Source organism: Topomyia yanbarensis, chromosome 3, assembly GCF_030247195.1.
Source record: "Topomyia yanbarensis strain Yona2022 chromosome 3, ASM3024719v1, whole genome shotgun sequence".
Lineage (NCBI taxonomy): Eukaryota > Metazoa > Arthropoda > Insecta > Diptera > Culicidae > Topomyia > Topomyia yanbarensis.
This window is the reverse complement of record NC_080672.1, coordinates 274,912,126-274,928,358: the sequence shown is the minus strand read 5'-3', so window position 1 is coordinate 274,928,358 and position 16,233 is coordinate 274,912,126. Positions and strand designations below refer to the sequence as shown.

At 40.8% G+C, this 16,233-nt stretch overlaps 2 protein-coding genes across 4 annotated transcripts in view; one reads left to right on the top strand and one right to left on the bottom strand.

Annotated features, from left to right (window-relative positions):
- LOC131690261 (WD repeat-containing protein 47) overlaps positions 1-6,948 on the top strand; it is a 253,294-nt gene extending 246,346 nt beyond the window's left edge. For all 3 annotated transcript variants that reach the window (XM_058975891.1, XM_058975890.1, XM_058975892.1), the window contains one exon: positions 51-6,948. In XM_058975891.1, the coding sequence (XP_058831874.1) occupies positions 51-276 (226 nt within the window). In that variant the 3' untranslated portion in view covers positions 277-6,948. The remainder of the gene's footprint in view (positions 1-50) is intronic.
- The window catches only part of LOC131690262 (uncharacterized), a 148,140-nt gene that overhangs the window by 116,316 nt on the left and 15,591 nt on the right, over positions 1-16,233 (bottom strand). The window lies entirely within an intron of this gene.

Sequence of the window (16,233 nt, the reverse complement as noted above, 5' to 3'; positions counted from 1 at the left end):
GTCTTTCGTATTAGAAAATAACTTCCTGACCGGGGTATTTATTTCCACAGATCGATCCGTTTCTCTCCATCGGCATATTACCTGCTTACGGCCGGCTACGACAACAAAATGGTGCTGACTGATTTGCAGGGTGACCTAACCATGCCACTGCCCTCGGTGGTGGTCGCTCAGCACTCGGATAAAGTGATATCGGGCCGCTGGCATCCGGTAGATTTCTCATTCCTCTCGACGTCGGCTGACAAGACGGCAACACTGTGGGCTTTGCCACCAATCTAAGGCAATATCGGCGATATACGGGAAAATCAAGCTGCTTTTTTCTGCTAATGGTTACTTCTTGGCACGTATGCTACCGATGTGAATGTTTTCTTGCCTTTGGGTTCGCTAGGTGGCACTCTGTGCATAATAACATATGTAGAGGCAGGAAAAAAAACAAAACAAAAAAGATTGTAAATTGTTGATCGTTGATCGATTTGCATATGTGTGTATAATATAATGATATTATAAACATTGGACATACAACAAGTACTACTTAATATTTAAGCAGCATAAATTATACAAGCAAAAAAGGCAAAATCTCTTAAAACCGATATTTGAATAGAGCGTTCTCGAACAGATGCGGATATGGAAATCATTAACATAGAGTGGTAAATTTCACAATTAAAAAGCTTCGTTTTCATAGATCCCATCTGCTGTATTGAAGTGTCACACTTACAAAGTAGCTGTTAGCTCAAACGAGGCAATGATTGCGGCTACCCCACGTATAGCAGTTAGTCTTTTGTTAGCTTTTAATATTTTTGGCGGGTGTGCATCTTGTGGTTGTTTCAGTGATATGCGGAATTAAGGTTTAAACTTTGGTCGATTTTGGTCAGAATCTAACAAAATATTTCACATGTATTTGCTGTGATTTTAATTTCAGAGAAAATGTTTGAGAGCATAACCGATATGGCTACAGCTATTTAAATATGATTGTAATGAACTTTCTAATAAGCTAGGTAAATGCATATTTCTGGTACTACAATCTTGTTTTTCGAGTTTCGAGCTTCCGTTGGAATAGAGTATTTTTAGCATACATGACAACTACAGGGCTAGTGCAACTATTACTGTTCTAGGTATGAAAGTTAATGAGAGAAGCATCTTACCTTGGTGTTAATAGACCAGAGCTAAACATGAAGTTAGGAGATTTGTGATCCTTTAACCAAAATTTAATGCTACAGGAATACCTACCTGTGAGAAAAGATTCCTTGTAGTCCATTTTTTAATCCCATCGGTGATTGCATGTAGCCTTTAATTCGCTTTTTGTTATAAATGGAGTTTTTATTTATTCATTAGTAATTGGTTTTATATTCTGGCCCTTAATGACCAGGTGAGAGGTCTATTAGAAGAGATTTGTCGCATTTTCACAATACACATTCAATACAATCATACCAAATCACTAGTGATGTGTTGGTGCAAATGAAATCGGTTCATCGAGGATTTCCGGCGCAAGCTTTGTAAAGATTTGATTTTTCATTGTAATTGTTTTACTACAGGCGGTTGACTTTAAATATCATTTCATTTTAAAAGTCGCCACGACTGATTGTTTGTTCAATCGAATTCAACGGAGGACTAATTGTTAATAGTGTGACCACATCAGGCGAGTAAAATCCCAGGACAGTCGAATGGGTAGTGCCTCCATTCGTTACTTCTCAATCGACAGGTTTTCGGCAGTTAAAAGAGTCTGGTATGCAGAGCTTCAGCAGTAAAAATGTTTTGGGGGTTTGTAGGAAGAGCTATGCCAGTAAGTCTTTCGTGGAAATTCGATCACCGAGCACTTTTTCGGATCTGCGCAAGTTTCATGCTATTGTCGGAGAAATCGGCAATCCTAAATTGAGCGGATGAGATGAATTTTTTTGAGATCATCTGTGCAGGATCGGTGAGAAATTTTCAGCACTAAACACACGTCATTGATATAAAGTAATAACATCAACGGTCTCATGTAGCTTCCCTGTGCTATACCTGGCAATCTCCAATGACAACCATTTTCTCTCGAAGCAACCTACAGTTAATTCCACATTTCTCTATTTTATCGATTGTTATTTGAAGTTTGAGCGCGACATTTTATACTCCCTGTGATGTATGCTAGGATGCTATTCTCGGCAGATTAGTTGCCGTTCAGCGTCCAGGCGTGAAACCAGGTTAATCGTGGATTATGTACTATTTCTTAATTCGTTTATTTGATACTACTCATGGTGTTCGCTTACCCGAGCCGTGGATCTTTTAATATTTACAATGTTAAATAAACATAAATAAATCGAATTTAATTGAGTATCCATCTTGTGAACGCGATTTGTAACTTCTCGTAAAGCTCTTCTTTTTGGTTGGAGTTTCGTTAGCCGCATCGCCTGCTGTTGCTTGAAGATCACTTTGTCCGCTTTCTCTCGGTTTATCGATTTCGTCCATACTGTCCTTGCTATTGATGTTCCGTGGATTTTCACGATTACCTGGTTTGAGTTGTTTGTGATACCAGCGGGTCACGATCGTGTATTACTAGTTTTTGTCATTTACTTTATTGTCGGTGGTGTTGGCAGAGGATTAGGAATCACAACGATCACCCTGTGTGTAGTTTCTGTTGTTCCAGCATTCGTTGGCGCCTGAGTTGCATCTCCGGTTGCTCGTGCTTTAGTTGATGTTGATGAGGACTGTGTGTTGGATTTACTTAGAGTTGAAGCTGTTTCATTAAAGGTTTTTGTATAAGGTTTCCCATTGTGTGTCTTCTTGTTACACAACTGGCACGTATGGGTCTGTCCATCATATATGCACAGCGTGATTTGAGATTCGGTTACGCCTTCTATTTCGTATTGAAAGTACAGCTATGAAGGAACATGTTCTATCACTCGCATTCTTACGACACGAACACCGTTGGAAATGTCTGAAAAAATTCTCCCTGTTGCAAACTTAACGGATTCCACCGTTACGTATTTCGACATGATGGTTGTAATTAATTGATTGGTAGTATGCGGTGACAGATCGTGCAGACGCACATGAATCTTATCATCGTCAATATGAACCGATATCTTCATTCTAACATTGTCCTGCTCAACGACGTGTTGCATGTTTGTTTTCCATAGCAAAACTTTTCGCCATGGCCAAAGTTTTAAATGTTATCAGTACAGCGTTACGAGTGTGGTGCAAATTGGATGGCGATGACTTCCGTAAGTTTGAGCTGCATTTTTACCTTTTTTTAATCTCGCGAACACTAGGGCAGATTGGACAGTGTTTAAAACAGACGGCCACTGTATTGTACTAAAAAATCGTTCAAATTTTGCTGCGAGTTTCAAACATATTGAAATAAACGAGCGGGTCTCAACATTTTTCATATTACGAACCCCTTCGATATCGCCGTCGGTTGCTGCGGACCCCCACGGCTTAACATCGATTTTTATATCTATTTTGGTTATATTCGACACGAATTAATGCGTTAGCGTAACTTAATCGTGGAGCTTTCATGTGTCAACCCATTTGTCTTCTCTCGTGGTGTCGTTCACGTCCGTATCTTGATCGATACAGCTTTCATGAAGTAGGAAGTTCTTATATGTTTATTGTTCTTGCAAGTCGCTGTTGTAAATCTGTGTTTTTCCCTCCGGAAGTCGCGCAAATGTTCCACTGAACGAGCAGCCGCTGGTGTCCTAAGACGATTTCGCTAGACCTTGGTATAGGAAGTTAGTTTCGATATACAAAGAGCATCAGTCATCAATTGGCCATTTTTTGTTATCTGTTGATGTTGAAAACTGGATTTTTGCTAGCGACTTCGAAGCATTATTTTCCGTCTGGGTACAAAACTGGCACGTGAGAATCTGACCAGGGTAGGTATACAGCGTTATTTGCCACTTGCACGAACGTCGTTTAGAATACCGTTGAAAAAATTTCCTCGAGTATTCCTTGAGATTAAGATTCGTTTTCACTTTTAGTAATAGATCAACAGTAAATGACTATAGGTAAAAGAGGGTTTTGTTTAGTCAATCGAATTTCTATTTTCCCGCTTTCTGCGCAGCCAGTGGTGACGATATAACCAGTGCTACGAAATTTCAAAATCAGTTACCTATTTCTGCTTGCATTTACCGAAACCGACATTCAGATTCAATGCCTCCCTCATTCATTCACTTTCCAACTGACTGAAATTTCATGCAGAATCGAATGCTTGAGTGCAGAGGAAATATAAATTCATTCACCAACTAATGCATTCATTTGTTATTATGTCGACAGTTAAAAGGCAGAAGTTAGCATCTTCTACATTTTCGAGCATACGTGAACTGCGTAATCTATATCTGGTGCTCTTTTGATCTATAATCCCGCTCAGAGCGAGCATAGAAACAAAATTCACATTGCTTCTGAAACCGAACATGTCTGTACCTGAATGCGCTGCGTCGGGAGAACGAATGACGAGGGAAATGAACCGAAAATTTCATTCATCACAGCGGGTATGAATTGAATTTCGTTTTCTTTCAAGTTCACACAGGGATGTTAATTTTTTTAAGCTCTGGACGTAACTGTTTCTGAAGATCGATTTTGTTTGCTATCAACGCATTATTTTTTATTTGTTGCGAAAAAGCTTTGAATTTTAATATCCATCTGATAAAGATATCCATCTTCGCGGACCCCCAGAAACCCCCGCGGACCCCAGGTTGAGAATCACTGAAATAAACGATCGATACTGTACCGGTGAAAGTATAGGATATTACAAAATGACGTCATCTGAGTAAAAATGCTTAAAAAATGACAGTTCAGCGAGCTTGTTTACATGGTGTTAGAATTTAAAAGCAATCCGAACCAAATTCCTTGTACTAACTGGAATCAAAAACTTTCTAGGTCCAAGTAAACAAGTTCTCTAAATCATTAGAAAAGTGAGGTTAAACATTGTCATGCAATGTTCTACGCGGTACATGTAGACAGCAGACTGTAAGTAGCAGGTGTACGTTCGTTCGATTCACTGCACTGTTAACAAGCAGAGCGATTTTGCTACCGATCCGATCAAGATCAATAAGTATACTGATTATTTCATTTCATTTCATTAGATACTGATATTGACGTGGAAATGGTTTCATAATCACCAGCTGAAGAGAGCGCTCAATGAAGTTATTCCACGATAGTTATTGATATTTCGCCATTTTCCTTTTATGGAATGGATTTCCAGTAAGACGAAAAATGCCACAAGCAAGAAAACTCGAGAAAAAGCAGAGTCACCAAAACGGTGATGTATCTTCTCGGAGGTACCAAAGGGAATTTTTCGGGTCCCGGATTGAAAGACTATTTAATCCGAGAAGATGCTCTGGTAATCGTTGTTCCATCGACATTGATAGCGGCCATAATTTGGTCCAGAGCTACAACCGGTTCGATTTGTTCGGTTGCCAAATTTTCTTGAAAAGGGACTACGGTTTATTCATATGCTACGTGCATATGAACGTCTCTTTCTCTTCTCAATTTCCATTCAAGAAAAGCAAGTTTAAAAGAGAAATAACGAGAGATCGTTCAGAGATTAAAAATGACATCGAATGGTAAATTGGAAGATTCGAGTGTATTAAGTTTTGTTTGTCGTACTTGGATTGAGGGTGACTATGCGTTGCAGTTGTGGTTGCAATCGGTTGCAACTGTGATCTGGGGCAGAGTGAATAAAGCGAAGACTCAAGAAATTGAAATATATAAGGCTTATAGGAGAAAAACCAGGACAAATCAAGCGTTTTTTTCGATTTCCCAGAACATCAGAACAGTCAGTGAAACACCAGGACCTGTCCTGGGAAATCTGGACGTAGGATCACCCTAATTGTAAAACAAGATATATGATTTGATAGTTCTGAAAATAAAGTTTCGAAAGTTTTGCAAATTCTTCAAGCTAATAAACTTTGCATGATTGCGTTCACAGCAAATCCTTTTAAACAGCATGTGAAATTATTTATCAGTCGCATGTGATCTATATAAATACGCCCTCCGCTATGTCGGATCATTAGTAGTATATGAACGCCATAACACATATCGCGGAGCTGCCCGCTCTCAAACTCGTTTGACGGTAACAATAGCAATGATTAAGTTATTATCAATGACAGATTTTGCGGTTATGAAAATTACCACTAAAATTGGATTATTAGATTAGCTAAACGCAGCTCTCTCAAACAACTCATAAGGTTAGTTATGTTATTACGTTTCGATTTCCAAACAACTTTGTCATATCACCAACCACACGCTGCACATTCGACAGATCAACGAAACTCCTCATAAGTCGATACAAATTAACTAAAAAACCGATGTTCGATGAATGCACAACAACAGCTCTATCTGTCATAGTGGAACCCGATCTTTATCCCTCATACGTCACCTCATCCCACTAAACTGCAGTCAACAACAGCCCGATACTTCGAGAAAAATCCATAACAAATATCAATTACAATTACCTGTAGACAGTGTATTGCAGCCAGCGTTCATGGTATCCATTTCGGTCAACGCCTGTGCATCAGCGCCTTCCCTACGAAAACAATATCACTCTCATCCTCCTTTCCCCCCAACACATTTGATCTTCCACGAAAAATGCAGGTATCCGGACAACAATGTAACCTGTTTTGTTCCGTTTCGCATTTATGATGCTACCATAATAGTGTTTGGTTTCAGGAAAATACAGGAACTGGCAGAAGGCAAACAGTACGAAAACGGTTTGATTTACACACTGCAAATTAATTTAGGTTGTTGATTTTGTTAATACGTCATGATTAACGATAATTATAACTATAAGAATAACTTAAAACAACTCACTAGTAATAACTAACGTAATGTGGCAATTTTTGTATCATATACTTTGTTTAATCGATTATTCGGGGGCAGAGACTGCCTGCCAGTATAGTAATCAGCGAAACGCTACTACAACTGACAAGTTATGATTGTAATAAATAAAAACCCGTAAAATATTAACAATGAGAAAAAACACTTGTTGCCACACAATTTCTCAGCTGATGACCACCCCCACCCGCTCGATATCAGTGACACACGTGTTACTCATCCGTAACAAAGCCCAGTCTAGAGAGGCGGATCTAGTTAACCTGGTCCATTCATCTCAGACAGTTACCAGACTTGCTTGAAAGGAGCAATTAGCGTCTATTCATCAGTCAATTAGCGGTTCCATTAGTAGATGATATACCATATTATCAGATGACTGCGTAAAAATAAACGCATTTTAGTATTAGTAAACAAGTTTTCGCACGTGTAGTTTTTGTCAGTTATCTATGTGAAGTGATTCCGCGTGTATTCGCCGATTGGAAGATGTTTGGACCACTGTGACTGTAACCTTTGAATTTTTCAAATTCAAAATTTATTTAGAATTCCTTGATTGCTAAAAACGTATCTCAGTTCCATTTTCGTGTAAAAATTACGAATTTACGTGCTGGCTTCTTTTTCTATACAGTTTAAAAACACACGAGCCCCCTCTCCTCCCCCTGTGCTAATATGTATTATAGAAATGATCAACATGGCTGTTTATTTCTTTCATTGTACTACCTTATTTCACCAAATGAAAGCAACTTCATTAAATTTGGAAACAAATGCAATTTCGATTTTTTAGCGATTGTTTCTTTTCGGGTTGTGGTACCGGTAGCACTAATATAAAAAATCCGGGTAATACCAATCGATTTTGGGTAGCGTTATACTGGTTTGGAGCTCAATAGTGCCCATCTACAGGACGTTGGGTGCTGCCTCGCGTTGATTAAGTTCTTGCATTAGTACAGCCCCTAAATAAGCGAAGTACTGGTCCTGAATAAGAAATAAGTACCGTTATTGTCGTTGCCATGCAAATCTTTTGATAAAGAATATATCTAATCTAGAGTGTAAACCTGGCGAGAATCAAAATGCTATCGCCTGCAGAAACCTTTCCGGTAACAACCGGAGTCAAATGAATGATGCAGTCTAAGTAAACACAAATCGCGACATTAAAGTTCTTGTTGTTGTCTGTCTCCGATTCCTCGATCCACGCTGGATACTCAGAAGTGTTTCATGCAGATTGTATGGGATATATTGTGACGAGCGAAAATGTGAAAGTATAACGAACTCATCAGTGGCGGATCCAGGAGGAGGGTCCTGGGTGTCCCGAACCCCTTCAAAAATGTCCAATTTGTTGAGAAATTTTATATTAGTTTCAATTTTATATTAGATTCAAACTTAAAATCATTTCAAAACAAAAGTGGCCACCAAAACTGATTTTCATTAAATGAAGTTTTGACGTATAACGTATAGTACAATGTTCATTCAAAATCAATATTTTGGACCCCTCCCGAAATTTTTTTCTGGATCCGCGCCTGGAACTCACGTACGGTAAATGTAACGACTGCGCTTGATGAACAGTGTTAATTTAAGCGGAGAGAGAACTGTTTGTTCAGCTTTGTAAGCTGTCAAACTCTCTATACATGCCTTTGTAGAATATAGTTGAAAGCTCGAACTTACAAACCGAAAATTAACTTCTCCGCACAGTTTTACCATGATCAAACCTTTCAATATGAGCCCATTTAAAAATATCGCGATATTTTAAGGTTATGGATAATTTTCGTCGTACTGAGTGAAGTATTTTAACTAATGGGTCAAAAATAATTACAACGACCTTATTTTAAATTTCAAAGTATTTACAACGAATGGGAAGTATGATTTTTTAAGAAGGTTTTATAAGCGAAGTTCTAATTAGTTTTCATTCGCTGTGTGCCGACATAATTAGTTTGGTTTCGATTTCCTAATATTTTTCTGAAACAGAATAAACACCGATTTAGTACATAATTTTACACACTCCGCACGAATCGAATGGTGAGAATTATGATTTGCTGGCAAGTGTAGAAAAGAAGACTTGGTGTCATAGGAGGAAGAAGTTGCAGTTCATAGGAGAGGGTCAGAAAACCGTACTTTAGCGAAAGGTTGCTGTACAGTGAATTGTGCTCAAGATGTGGTAGAACAGAGAAGCCACTGAGGGTGTCAGTATAGCGCTACAGACTCACGCCAAAAAGGGTCGATATAAGGAACCCTAGTTTCTATATTCCGGTGCTGATTTTTTCTAGAAAAGATAGTATGGCTCTAAGTGTTAGTTTACGTAACTCGTGGATTTTTTATCTAGTAAAAGCAATATGTACAATATGAAAATGCAGCACAAAAATCGGTATGCGCTCACAACTCATTTTTTTTTGGATTTAGACATAAGTGCCAATATTTTGCTGATCAGTTAAACGGGAGTAATTATGTGAAAAAATCGCTTCTAGGCAAGATTCAAACATACAACCTTTTGGGTGCCCTGCGTCCTACGCCATCTCTGGGTATGATGTCCCAAGAAGAGCACCAAATTGATCATAGTGAAACTTATCTACCCTCAAGCAAGATCGCTCAACTGATCCACGCAATTCAAGAATGCACCAATTTTAATTTCGCGCTCAATAATCCATCTCCTAGGGACTAGGCGCAGTTGTTGCACATATTTAGAATCAGTAGTGTGTAAAACAACGACTGTGTATAACGTTGATAGTACTACATGATTTTTAGAAGCACATGTACACGGCTTTCTTGATGTGCCGTCTGCCTAACGTACGGGCTCGTGATCTGGTGTGCGTAGCTTGGACTATCAGTTCTGGTAGTTACTGGTTGGGCTTGTCGCTTTCCCATCACTCGAACAGCGCTTAGAACATCTAGAAAAAAGTTCTTTCAAATGTCATATCACCTTTCTTTAGTGCGACATCTTTGTCACTGTTCTTGTACCCACGAATAGACGAATGGGTACGTCAATACTTAACATCAATCGCTACGGTGTATTTTCCTATTGCAGGCATATAACACATTGTTCTTTGTGTTCGCACAATGTACAAGTAAACAAAAATCTTAAATCTGTTGGTTTGTGCGGTTACAGTATCCTTATCTGGCCGAGTTATAGCAGACTGGACTACTGATTTAAAAGATTTTATTAATTCAGGATACATGCTTCGTAGTAATAGATGAAGTGCAAATCTACCAGTTAAAGTAGTCATGTTGGTGCAAATTTCTGAAAATTACCAGTGAATTAGGCAATTTTATGTACTAAGACATTTAACATTGAAATTAATCGTGTCCAAAACAGATAAAATATATGAAAAACGATCTACCTGGGGGCCATTCCAAGATGGTTTGCATATTTTTTCAAATATTCTGGGCAAAAGAATTTGAAATTATGTAGTAGTTTCTAAAATAACTCCCTAGCATTGTAAAAAAAGCTTAATTGTTAAACTCAAACTTTTGTTTGATACGCGTAAATTTTGTTGATACAGTTTCTGAAATTCTCTACTCCAACATCATTGTTAATTCAGTACGAAATTAATAGTTTAAAATAAACTTTCGGTTAGTAACATTTCCGATATCACAATCCCGAATATTTCAGAACGAAGTTAGCACACGTCAAGCAATTCGACAGAACCAAGATACTATGTAATAAAGGCTAGATCATTTAGATCTGGCACACTTTAAATGCGTATATTTTTAAACTCCTATCGAGAAACTTTGTCGCACAGGGGGAAGTGGTCGGTTGCCGGCAGTGCACTGTTCCGTTGTCGGCACCCCTACGTAACTTTTGACAGAAAGAAGACTTGGACATTCTGATTAATATTATTTTTGTGTTATATTTGTTTATTTGTTTATTTGTTGTACCGTCACCAACAGACCCCTTGGCCCCAATGGTGGTTACTTAAACTAATTACATTTCAGAATACGAATTATTTTAGTTTTTATCGAATTCCTTGTCAGGTTGAAGTCAAACGCCGTCGCCACACTGTTAAACACACGCTGGAGTCCGGTAACAGCGCTCTGGCGCCCATAGTTAGTTCTCCTGAATGGGACTCGCAGAAGAGAGTTATTGCGCAGAGCTCGAACGCGAGCTTGAAGATCGAGGCGTCCGAGGATTGTAGGGCAATCCACCCTGGCAGACAGTAAGTCCGAGACGAACAGGGCTCGAGAGCAGTCCCTCCGGATGCTTAGAGTATCGAGCTGTATTAACTGACAACGGTTTTCGTAGCTCGGCAGCTGAAATCTGTTTTGCCAAGGAAGATGTCGGAGTGCAAAGCGTATGAACCGGCGTTGGACGGCCTCGATTCTGTCGACACCGTTCTGGTAGTAAGGGTTCCAAACAGCAGAACAATATTCCAGTGTTGAGCGAACCAGCGCACAATAGAGAGATTTTAAACAGTATACGTCCTTAAAGTTTTTCGCTATTCGGAAGATGAACCCAAGCTGTCTTGAAGCCTTATCCACAATGGATGATGCATGTGGTTAGAACGTTAGTACCGAATCCATGATGACTCCGAGATCCTTGACGTTAGAGTGTCTTGGAATACTCGAGTCGAAGAGATGGTAGTTAAACTGAATCGGATGGCGTTTCCGCGTGAACGTAACGATTGAGCATTTGTTCGGGTTTAAAACCATTCTGTTTAGATCACACCACGTACTAAAGCTGTGCAGTTCCCTCTTAAGAAGCTCGGCATCGGTTTTATCCCGTATTTGTTGAAAAATTTTCATGTCGTCGGCAAAAGAAAGGCGGGGTCCTTGTAATTTGATGTTGACGTCATTAAAGTAGAGGAGGAATATCACTGGACCGAGATGGCTTCCTTGTGGGATGCCGGATGTAGCGAAGAATGGTGTAGATAGACAGTCCTTAATGCTGATTTGGAGTTTCCTTCCATCGAGGTAGGAACGAAACCAGCGCAGAAGTTGTCCATGAATACCGAGTTTGTCCAGCTTCGCTATTGCGATATCATGATTGATTTTGTCGAAGGCCGCAGATAGATCCATGTAAATAGCATCGGTTTCCATGTAAATAGCATCGGATCGTCTGCAATGTAGTGCTTGCAGTGAAAGAAAAGAGGGTCTAAGACAACCAGCTCGAATAGTTTTGATACTGCACTTAAACACGAGATTCCTCGATAATTGTCAATGTTCGATTTGTTTCCTTTTTTGTGAACTGGAAACATGTGCGCTACTTTCCAGCAGGAAGGGAATGTTCCAGTATTGAGTGATAGCACAAAGACTCGCCGAAGTGGTTCAAGAAGCCCGCTGATGCACTTTTTGACAAAAATCGAGGGAACGCCATCTGGGCCCGGGGAACTAGATGCTTTCAGCTTGGAATTTGCTGCAAGAATGGCAGCATTATCGACAAAAATTCGGTTGATGGTTCGTCCTAGAGAAGGAGTTAGATTTGAAGCGGTAGCGACTTGTTGTGGGGAAAGGTTCTCGTCGGAAAAAACGCTTGAAAATTTGTCGGAAAACAATTGGCAAATTTCCTTAGTGTCGGTGCCTAAAACTCCATTTAATGACATACAAGATGGTAACCCGGATTCTTTTCGCTGCTCGTTCACATATTTCCAAAACGACTTGGGCTTGGATTTCAGTTGACGTTCGACGTTTCGCTGATATCTAAAAAGGGCACGTCTGCTTTGCTGTTTGTATTCGTGGTTGAGTTGAAAGTAGTGGTTTCGTAATGCAAGTGTCTTATGCTTCGAGAACTTTTTAAATGCGGCTCGTTTGGCAGTTTTTAATCGTCTAAGCACTGTTGATTGCCAGAGAGGATGTTGATTTGTGCTGACTGTTCGTTTTGGCACATGACGGTCGATTAGGTAGTTAAGAATATTAGAAAACGTCATCGCTGCTTCGTTCGCGTCATCATTGTTAAGATTTTCGTCCCAGTTTATATCCAACAGCGTGCTAACGATGCTGTCGTAGTCAGCGTTTTTAAAATCGTAGACGATAGAGCTTGAGACATCTTCAAAACTCACTCCTAGGTTACCAGGGAGTACAAGATGTAGTGGGGGATGATGGCGGACATGCTGGACTAAAGGTGTCGGAGCGGCGCAGCAGTACGGAGCATAGTCCCGGGCACTTACAAAGCAGAGGTCCAATGTACGTCCGTTCTCGTTGATGATATTATTAATTTGCCGAAGAGTTGCGCTACTGAAGTTGTCCAAGATACAACTGGCATTGTTGATAAGCACAGATTTTTCGATATCCAATCGTAGAAATCCATTACTTGCTGGGCACCAGGTCAAGCCAGGTAAGTTAAAGTCGCCCAGTATAACAATATCATCAGACGGGGCAGCGATCGAGGTGATGAAAGAAACGGAGGAAAGATGTACATCGATCAGGCTGTAATCACGAATTCGGTCAGGTGGAAAATACACGACACACAGGAAGAGATTGCGATCGGCAAGTTTCACTGATATCCACACTTGCTCGGAGCTCTCCCACCGCTCTTCGTTGATCACTCGGGCTTTTATACCATGGCGAACGGCGATGAGTACACCACAACCTGATGTCTTGCGGCTGTTGAGGGCATTGCGATCACAGCGGAAGACATCAAATGTTGAACCAAACACCTGGCGAGACAGAGTACGGTTGTTGAGCCACGTCTCGGTTAAGGCGATGACGTCATAACAGCAGCCCGTGGTCGCGTGCAAATAGCTGTCCGTTGATGAATATAAGCCACCAACATTCTGGTAGTAAATCTCGATGTTATTGGATAACGAATCAGGTTCTGCAGAGGGCGAATCAACTGCATCGCGCCCCAGAATGTAGCGATCATCATCGGCGACAGAAATAGTTGACATCTCGTCACAAGATGTTAGAGCAAAAGGCAAATTACTGGAAGCGAAGAATACATCAGCGCTTGAAGTGTTCGGATCAGATGTATACTTGCCATTTGTGGCGGGTTGGAAGACCCTTTCACCCATCCCACACACAGAACCGGGACGACTGATGATCGCTGGCTGCAATTGCTCGACTGTGGCGGGGGGGGGGGGGGGGGGTCGAGGGCTTCCATAGTGCCAACTGCGGTGCGTCCCAGTATGCGTTGAACCCCGATGGAGCGATGCGGAGAGCAGGAACGGGACGGTGGTAGCTTACGGCGAGTGTTGGACGATGAACTAGAAGCGTGAATCGGTTTAACCGTTGTATCGTTACAATTTGTATAGTACTTACCGAGAAAGGCGGCTTGGAAGACCCCTTCTCCACCCACACATACAGGACCGGGACGACTGCTGAACGCTGGCTGCAAGGGCTCGACTGTAGCGGGGGGATCGAGGGCTTCCATTGTACCAACTGCATTGCGTCCCAGTATGCGATCAGCGTCGACACTCCTTCACAATGGCGGTGTAGCTTTGTATAGTGGCATTGCCAATCGTTGCGGAGTCCTCTGTAGGGTTGATGGGCCGGGTTGACTTAGCGGAATACATGCGGCTTCCGAAGGCGTAGGAAAATCAGTCGGTGGGCACCAAATGTTCTGCGTACGGCTATCCTCAAATTCCCTGAACAATATGCCTTGCGGCCATGTGTCAGGGTTAAGAGCTGCTTCACGGTACTTTGGGTGAACTCCAACTTTGAAAGATATGAAGTTCAGAGTACTGACGTCTATGCTTTTTTTAACAAGCGGAATAACCTTTATTTCCTCGTTGCAGTTTAGCCCTTCTTTGGACATTTTTTCGACTGTCTCCTTGCTAACGCTGGGATGAAAGCGGGAAAGATACATCCAGAGCAACGGAGTGGGAGGTGGAACCGTGACAATGTTGCTATTATCGACTAGCTTTCGACCGCCGACAAGAATACTGCTCGGATCAGGGCCATCCTCGCGACGACGTTTCTGAGGTGGTCGAGATGTACCGGAATTTAGCCGGACTGGAGTGGCTGTTGAAACCTTTCTGGCGAGGTTCGAAATTTGCTGGTTGTTTTTTGATAACTCTGCCACTCGATAAAGTCATCGTCCGATTTGACGGTTTTCGCGCAGTGATCGCATGCACTTGTCATAATGCCGATTTTCTACCCGCCCTAGATCCGACTTTTCGTTTTCGTCTCACTGTGCGCCAATTTATGGTGGGAAATACTTTCCTCTACTCGCGTGCAGATGGCGAAATGAGCGCGTGAATTTTTTGTGGGTAATTACACACAGGTCCGGTGATGTAAACAATCTCGATTTTCACTGGACTTTTTCACGACACAAAACAAAATTTGTAGAAAACACTTTAAAACTTCACAATATCAAGGGCGCAAACAAAATTTAGAATCGATTGATACGATAAACGATGATTAAATGGCACAAATCACGTCAAATATTAAAAAAATAACTGGAGCGATCAACACAAACAACTAATCGGTGAAAATACACTGAACCTAAAAATATTGACATGATCGTTTTGAGCTGATTGCTGAAGTAAACAGACTCGAATGTCTGTTGTACAACCAATATATTTTTTGACCAAGTGAAACTCTACATAAAAGTTTTTTTTGATGATTTGCTTACTGTTATAGAAACAAGTAAATCGATCGAAAAAGTATGCGCATTGAATATTTACGATTTGAATTTATTCTATTTTACGATTCAACATTGAATAGCACCGAGATGTTCGCCACAATTTTTTTTATCAGTTTTCAAAAAGGTTACTAAAATCGATTGTCGGCTCCCAAACATAGTCGGTTGCCGGCACCTCATTTTTTGTGGCAAATGTTGAGTTCTTAATAATCTAATCAATATGGGTATATCTGGAACGGGCTTTACGAATATATACCAGAGACCGACCTTTGGCACCATTCTGAAAACCAAGAAGGCGACTTCCGGTTTAACGTTTTACATTTACATGCCCACCTGGTCGTATTTTCACCGCTAGGTAGCACTGTATATAGCAGATTGTCACGACCAGAAAATTTGGTGGGATAGCGGGGTTACCCCGTAGCACCCCTCCCCTTTTGGCTACGTGCCAGCGAGGACTTCTATCTAATTTGTGTAATATTGTTCAATTGAAGTAATGTTGTGAGCCAAAAATAAAAGTTTGCCGACAACCGAACACATTATCCTACAGTCACGGTCTTGGCAGGCTAATTGCACAAATTCTTCATCCAACCAATGTCACTGGCGACTGCTCCCTTCATCTTCAGTTTCCGCCTTATTATCGTCCAATATGCCTCTACTGGACGGAACTATGGACAATTCTGTGAATTCAGCTTGCTGTTATGGCAGCCGGTTAGATCTATTTATAACGTAACTGGACCATCGTGGGACAGTTGATGCTGATTTTCTGGCCACACGAACAGTTCCCTTGCCAAATAATTTTTTTCAATAATTTATTTGCGAAAACTAGCTGTTCACTGCTAGAAACCGCGACCGCCTTGTAAAGTTTCAGCCTCGAAATTTATTTGAAATTGGTTTTCGCATAAGTTTCATCATCGATCAAAACACATTCATCAGTT